The sequence below is a fragment of the Sitodiplosis mosellana genome, unplaced genomic scaffold (assembly GCF_009176505.1).
Source record: "Sitodiplosis mosellana isolate CC-2019 unplaced genomic scaffold, AAFC_SMos_1.0 Smas_scaffold_6197, whole genome shotgun sequence".
Classification (NCBI taxonomy): Eukaryota; Metazoa; Arthropoda; class Insecta; order Diptera; family Cecidomyiidae; genus Sitodiplosis; species Sitodiplosis mosellana.
In genome coordinates, this window is record NW_022601438.1 from 9,053,580 (window position 1) to 9,062,082 (window position 8,503).

General features: G+C 37.2%; 1 protein-coding gene across 1 annotated transcript; it reads left to right on the forward strand.

The window, feature by feature from the left end:
- The first annotated feature begins 4,439 nt into the window (after positions 1-4,439).
- LOC129577009 (palmitoyltransferase Hip14) lies at positions 4,440-8,503 on the forward strand. The gene is made up of 7 exons (XM_055463354.1): positions 4,440-5,300; positions 5,603-6,352; positions 6,487-6,654; positions 6,749-7,111; positions 7,237-7,399; positions 7,552-7,671; positions 7,763-8,503. Exons 2-7 carry the CDS (start codon positions 5,678-5,680, stop codon positions 8,125-8,127), a joined length of 1,854 nt encoding a protein of 617 aa, XP_055319329.1. The 5' UTR covers positions 4,440-5,300; positions 5,603-5,677; the 3' UTR covers positions 8,128-8,503.

Genomic DNA, 8,503 nt, shown 5'->3' on the forward strand with positions numbered 1-8,503 from the left:
TTCAGAAACATTTTTTTTTGTATGAAAAATCAGCGAAATTTTCATGCAAACTCATCGAACCAGATACCAAATGTACAAACTATTGACGCATTGGTTTCGTTTTTCTTTTGCTTCAAGTGTGTTATGATTTGATTTTTGTTGACGGCATTTTACACACATGCTCCGTGAAAAATTTACTACAAAAGAAATTGTTTCGGTTTTTCGATATGATTACGTTTCTTTTACGAGGTTCTGTTGTTGTTGTTGTTTTTTTCCTTCTTGGTTCAACTTGGTTGATGTCAGCGGTCATTGGTATATTGATCAGATTTCACGCAGAATCAAAAAAAAGACGAAGAAAAAATATGAAAAATCAGTATGTGTCACCTGAATTGGCCTGAAGCCTTTTGAATTGGAGCGCGATTGAACCGAATGAAGCGCATCTACGCGCGAGAAAAGACAAAATTTCTTTTCCCTTTCGCTTAGCGAATTTCTCGAATTTTTTTTTCTGCTTCATTTTTTGCGCTGTGTGTCTTTTTCTTTCTCGTTCGGCTTTGACGACCAAAAATAGACTAAAATATCGAACATAAAATCCATTTTGGACAGACAATATTAAATGGTTGGTCACAATCACATTCACTCTTCATGTCTTGTTCGCATTTTTTTGCTGCTACTACTTCTGTTGTGCACACGGAGATCACATGTCGGATTTATACATCGTATCCAATCGACACAATTCATTCGATGGATTATTTTATGGTTTAATCCGATAGAGAGTGTTGTGTGTGCATCGTTCACACTGCTCCAAAACTGAAAAAACTGCAATTTTTGGCAATCGCCTGATTCGAAACGTAATGATTCAGGTCAGGTGAAGTGAAAAATGTGAAATGTGCAGTGCACATTGTGCACCGAAGAAATGCGATTTTTTGTAACGATGCGGCGGTATATGCCACCGATTGATTGCGTCGCAGAACCAGATCTTTAATTGACATCACCACCAGCCCAACTGATGAACTGATGCATTCAACTCGTTTGCATGAATTTCCCCATTTTTTTGTGTAAACCGTCATTAACGTATCATTTTTCTTGTATCACCGTTTTTTGGTAGCAATTAACATTAATCTCACGTTCATCGTTCATGTATGACCGCATTGATTCTCTTTCAAATGCTCTTTACAAGTTGGGCCGCGAGCTAATGAAGCTGCTGCATTCGCAATGTCTTAATTTGCCTAACTGAATTGAAAACGATCGATTTTTCGTGTGTACAAATGTCTTCCGGCAAAATGGTTTGTCCGACAATCGACCGTATTCTTTGTTGAAACTAGATATTTCCAATTGAAAAAAGTGATTCGCATGCTTAACGATCGTTGAATGGATGGAGAGAAAGGGAGAATAAAAGGTCTCAGCCTAAAAAGATATCAAGAGTAATACAATGCAAGAGCCACAGAGGCGTAATAGTCCTTTTTTTATATGTATATGTGTGGGAATCAGTGAGATCTGTTCAATTTTTGGCCGGTGAATGTACCGTCCGCTTACGAAATCCATATAAAAAGAAATTTCAGCCAAATTTTCATTACATCCCATTAAAGTTTATCACAATTGTGCGCAGCGTGCGCACATTTATTGGTGTAGGCCAAACATCCAAAATTGCGCTGATGCTAAAAATAAAACATGTTGCTTTGCGCAAATTCGATTTAATTTTGATTTATCACAATTCAAGAATGATACATTCAATATCTCAAACAATGAGACGTTTGTTGTTGCGAATGCTGAGTGATGTTTTATGAACATCAACGGAGAGACAAACGAACAAACTGAAAGAAGAAAAAAAAACTGCGCTTTTTGTTCTGATTAATTATTTAAGATTCTTTATTTCGACTATAGAAAGAGTTAATTGACTGTGGCCGTTATACAAGGAAGTGTTTGCGTCTAATAAACGGAAATAATTGAATCACAACAGCTGTTTATCTAAACGAAAACAAAGTATGAACAAGAAGAATAAGAAGAAGCGGTGGAAAAAAATCGCGCGATATTGGTTTCGTGTGACGTCTTGCTTAAATTAAATTGTGTATATTTTGGGATGTGTTGCGCTTTGAAGTGACGACGAATATTTGGCTCATATTGTGGACCGAATTTAGTATCGTATGCTTGTTTTTTTTTCCCTGATCCCGTTCCATATAGACACACACACACTCCAACGCTTACATTCAGCAGCGACACGGGAAAAACTGGCGTGCGCGCTGACACGCGAAAATGCAGAAAAGAGCAAAACAGAGAGGCGAAAACGAAAGAGTATCATCATTAATTTTAGAACTCGTGACTTGTGTTGTGCGGTGGCGAGACCGCATTTATTATTTCTTATTGCTATATTTTAAGACGCAATTTTCCCCCTCAAAGTTCCAACTCAGGCATGCGCTTGATGCGCGAAATCAGTTTTTCGACACTTCCGAAATTTCATTGATCAATGCCAATGCGATTAGACGACACAGAATATCAAATGTTCGGCCGATGCTTTTTCATCAACTGCCGAATTCTCTCATGTGAAAATGTTATTTATGTGGTGTGCGTTTATTTTTCCTCTCGTTCATTTTACTTTTTGCTCTTCGAATGTATATCCATCTTTTGTTGTGTTTTCTTTTTTGTTTACAAATCTCGTGGCATATCATTGTTGTTTCTTTATATGTTTTTTTTTTCTTTCTTCGCTGTGTGTTCCGTTGCATAATGAAAATGCATAAGCATTTGATTGCGCGTACTTGGCGATCCCTTACAATTGGATGTGCAACGCGCGCTGACGCATATATGCTCGTTTGTTTTGTTCTCAATGCAACCATTTTCATTTGTTTTGCCATGAAAAATCACACATTCGAACCCATTCAACGTTCATTTGGCGTTCGAATGAACGTATTGATGGCAAAGTCAAATGTGACGTAATTTGGGCTCGGTATCGAGCTATGTGATATTCATTTTACTAACTATTTGCTAACTGTTCCAGATGAATTTCATTGATTGTTATCGACATCGTTGTCGTCGTCGTTGTCGTTGCCGTCGTTGTTGTTGTCTCTAATTTTTAACATGCATGCCGCCCCTCATCGTTTACACCTCATTCAACTAGGCTATTATTTGCCATTTGGGTTTGCGCTAGTTGTTGCGCTCTCATTGTCTTTTTGTTTTGATCTAAATTTAGTTGCAACAAAAATTTGCGTATTTTGTTTGTTTGTTAACGCAATCAACATTCTATTAATGAATTTGCGCGCGCGTGTGTCCAGTTCACAAGCGGCAAACAACAAAGATGACAACGACAACATGAGATGAGAGAAAAAGAAAAATTTCGTCATTGACAATCATAAGTTTAGACCCGTCACACACACAAATACACACAATCACACTCTGGAGAAAATTCAATTCACACTGTCGATTCAATTTAATTATTCGAGTCCTTCTCAACCTATTAAATCACGCCCATTAAATCATCAATGCAAAATATATACCCCAATCAATTAGTGATGATATTTTTTTGTTTCGTTTCTAAAATCAATACTTTCGAGGAATTTACTTTCTCGGTGAAAAACAAAACTGAATTTGTGTCAAAAAAAACACTGAAACCTTGAAATGGCACGTGTGATTGCATTACCGTTTCATCTAGTCATTGGGTGTTATTGAATTGAAATGTGAATTTTCCAATTCATAATCAAATTTATCCAATCTGAGATATTGATCCTGGCCATTTTTTCTGTTTTTTGCAGTATATAATATTCCAGAGTATCTAGAGGAAAATCCACACCGTTGCATTGTGTAAGCACTGATGCAAATGAAAAAGAGAATAGAAAAAGAATGGAGGATGACTATGTAACAACCGATGTTTTCTCTTCCGTACTCGTAGCGAGCATTCGACACAAACAAACGTTGTTTGATGGTTGAACCCTCAACTCTCATTTCAATAATATTTGAAGTGATTTGAAGCATGCTGTTGTCAAAAACGGCCTAAATCGATGAATTCGATCAAGATTTTCCAAAAATTCGAGAAAATTGTCAACATTTTCTCATATTAAATTGATGATTTTCTTCGTGTACTACCGAAACAGTATTATTTACCTTGTAAATTCTTCAAAAATGGTCATAACAAAACATAATTAAAGCACGGGATGTTGTGAGATATTTTTTCAGAAATTATTTTTTGAATGTATTGAGAAAAAAAATCTACGCAAAAAGAAATCCCCGTTTTTTTTTTCTTATGAAATAAAAATGTTCGCTCGTTGTACCGTTTATTTTTTTTGGAAATATTCAAACGAACCAATTCAGTTATACATTTGTAATATCAACGGTAAATAAGTGGCACTCAACTCCATCTGGCGTACATGATAGCTTTCTATACTATTAGCCTCAATATCGGCAAAATGAAATTCATTTCAATTTCGCACTGAAACTTGTTTTGCACTTCTTTTCTCTCTGGAATACAAGCATTTGATAACAGGCTCGAAGGTTGAGTCAGCAAGTCTTTTATATCATCTTTAAATTGAAAAGAAATCATGGATGAATCGGCGGGAAAAGTGACGAATAGAAGAACAATTTAAGTTTGGTGTACAATAACATGGTTGAAGTGATTTTAAATGCATTTCATTAAAAAAAATTCGGCTGAGCAATATATTTTGCTGATTTGACCGTATCTAATCTATATGCGGAAAGCATATCGCATCGTCCAATCCACACGTGAAGTGATATTTTCGTATTTAATCATTGATGAATCATGAAATTCTTACGATATATGGTGTCAACTCATCGTAAAGTTGTAATCGTTAAACTCGAAAGAAAAAACGAAAATCGACATGTGCAAAGAGTTGCATTAGTTTGAATGAAGTGATCGACTAAAGGAATCTCTGCGGTTGGTATAGTGAAATTGATAAAATTTACTGTGACAAGTGGGGGCGCGTGAGTGTTCACGAAGTCCACATGCACATCTATACTACCACACGCGCACATACACGCACACAGACAGTCCGCTGTATTGTCGCGCCTTTGCTGCAGTCAAGTGACAGATGTCAAATGGAACGTATTTTTTTGTTGCCTAAAAGAGATTCAATACCAATGTTTCTCGCTTGTATCGCACAGAACAATAAAAAAAAGGATAAAGTGGATTAAAACAGAAAATTCAACGAAGTATCAAATCGAACTGTGTGCTGTGTTTGGACCAAAGAAAATGCATGCAAACGCGCATAAATCGCAAAAATAATGTATAGAAAATTGATAAATCGCATAAAATAGCTTCGATAACCGTTTCTTTTCCTGTTTTATTTTTCTTCGTCTTCATTTCAACTAGATAAACGCAGGTAAAAATTCGATGTCATATATTTTATTGAGTCTATGTCGTCTGCGTTTGAGAGTGTTTGCTTGTTTAACAAATAATTATTGATTATACTTATGCGTGATATTTTACTGGATGGATATTTTTTTTTTTCTCTTCTTGTTGTTTGTTTCATTGACACTAAAAATTGTATTTCGGTGTATGGATATGCGATAAAAATGATAGAATTATTGCGTGCATATTTAATTTGAAAACATGATTCGTATATTTACTAAATCGATAAAAGTGGTTCAAACATTTCAACAGTTCCGATTTTGTTTTTTGTAGCGCCAACAAGGGACAGTGGAAGAGAACTGTTGTACTGTGTAAATTGGGATTTGATTGATAAAATTCTGGGTCAGAATGTATCAAAGTGCTTGTACAGCAGCTGGCTGCACACAGCCCGAACGCGATCGTGAGGGTTTAATTGTAAATGAGCCCGTGGTGCCACCAGTTGATGACTACAGTGGATTCGATATTGTCAAGGCAACGCAATACGGTGCCGTTGCTCGTGTCAAAGAACTGCTCGACGCTGGATGGGATGTCAATCAACCAGATAGTGAAACGGTGAGCCTACTCCATTGGGCGGCCATAAATAATCGCAAAGAAATTATCAAATTGTTTCTGGAACGTGGTGCTAGTGTTGATTCAATCGGTGGTGAATTGCATGCAACACCGTTACACTGGGCCACACGACAAGGCCATTTAAATGCAGTGGTTCTGCTGATGGCAGCCGGTGCTGATCCAAGCCTACGAGATGCTGAAGGATGCTCGTGCATACATTTGGCCGCACAATTCGGACACACAGCGCTTGTGGCATATTTCATTGCACGCGGCGTGAATCCAGATCTACACGATCGCGGCGGAATGACGGCATTGATGTGGGCTTCATGGAAAGTCTGTGCATTGGATCCCGTTCGATTGCTCCTCACGCTCGGCGCAAATCCAAGCCTAGTCGACTCATCACATGGAAATACTGCACTACATTGGGCAATCCTAGCCAGAAATACTACAGCAATAAGCACATTAATATTAAAGGTATGTGAATTGAATGTCATCACTCTCGGGATAGTGTTCGACTTTGGCCTCTGCAAGAATTTTATTACATTTATGTGGATTTTAACCTAAGACTTCCTAATCAAGAGAAACAATCTTTTTTTCTCTATTCACAGGGAAAAGCTAGTTTAGATATTGCAAATTTACGTGGTGACACACCACTGAAGATGCTACAAGTTAATGCTGGATCAATTTGGATCGGTTCAAAGGTGATGGAACGCATTCGCGAGGAGAGTCAGTCAAGTCAACGGCAAAATTTCATTATCAAGTTAACAATAGATAAAGTGAGTGGCAAATCAATGATCGGAAATGATGTAAGAAATTTTCGATTGACCAACGAATGTTCTTCGTTTTTTTTTCTTTCATTTGTCATTTTAGCGGGTCCGATGGTATGCAATGGTTGCAACACCATTTCTAACTTTCTATATAGCTGGTCTAATATTTGGTGCGGACACACTGTATATAATCAAATTTTTCCTGTTGGGCTGTCTGTATGGAGCCGTTCATAGTATAGGCAAAACAATGTTTGATGAACACTTAATGTCACTGTTACCACTTAGTGTTTATATGGCAACAAAGCTTTGGTTTTATGTGACATGGTTTGGATATATTGCACCCACCGTTTCATCGACAACCACCCTTCTATTCCTATTATCTAGTTTCATTCTATGGTATTGCTTTTTGAAAGCATGGCGCGGTGATCCGGGTGTTATAAAACCAACACAAGAGCAGAGATTCCGGGTAAGAACTGAAATGAAGCAATTTTATTTTGAAATTAAAGAACTATCAAATAAATCTTCGTTGGGGATGACGTATAACGTACTCAGTCGCGTCAACACTTGTAATATTTTACTCTTTCCACTTAGACAATAATCGAATTATCGGAACGAGGTGGCAGTGGCTTTGAATCGGCCTTATTCTGTTCGGGATGCTTGGTGAGACGGCCGGTTCGATCTAAGCATTGTTCAGTTTGTGATCGTTGTGTTGCTCGCTTCGACCATCATTGCCCATGGATAGGCAACTGCATTGGTAATCATGCAATTATTTGTTCATTTTTTTTTGCAATTTGACACGTTCTAGCCTGGCTGGAAGTCCTAACCAGAAGCTTCGTCATTTTCAACAGAAGTTAAACACACATGAAAAAAATATTTAATTGAAAATATTCGGTTTCTTCTTCAAAGGTGCAAATAATCACAAATATTTCATGGGATTCCTGTATGCCTTGCTGATGATGTGCAGTTGGATGATTTACGGTGGAGCTAATTTCTATATGAGCGCCTGCAATATTACAATGGAAGAAGGTACGCGACTTTTTCATTGAATTTCGCGGGTGAAAAGTGTATTTCACGAAAAATATTTGCATGGAATTGGTTTTTTTTTCCTCTACAAAAGGTCCCATCAACTCAATAGTTGCGATTGGTCAGTGCAATCCTTGGATCGGTTGGGTTATTGCCAACGCATTGCTTCACATAGGATGGGTAGCATTACTGACAATTTGTCAAACATATCAGATTGTATGGTTGGGCATGACAACAAATGAGCGAATGAATCGTGGTCGCTATCGTCATTTCCAAGCGGCTGGTGGAAAGAGTCCATTCAACCGTGGACCAATCAAAAATCTGGCTGATTTCTTTGAATGTAGCTGCTTTGGCCTGGTACAACCAGTGAAAACTGACTGGATGACATATTTTGAATTAGAAAAGAGCATTGAACACGAACCCTTACTAAGAGCTACCGATAACTACCAGTATGTCTAATAATTTAGGAAAACTCATACATTTCTAATTCTCTGTTCTGTTCCTTCGTGCGTTTTTCTTTTGTTTTGCATTTTGATATTTTGCAAAAGAAAAACCAATTGTATAATTGAAACTTTTTTTCTTGTTTGTTTTTATGTTTTGGTTGTTCGTGAATATTCTCTCTTTGTTTTGGTTAATATTTTCCTATTTTGTTCATTTTCACAAAACAAACCATTAAATCGAAAACCATCTATTCTCAGCGATGAGAGACAGACTATGTGATCAATCACTGACGCTTTGTTCTTCAATAAGTTTAAATTATAACGCGCGCGCGAGCATTTATGAATTCCATTTTTCTAGAAAACAAAATAAAAAAAAACCAACTACAGCAAAACAA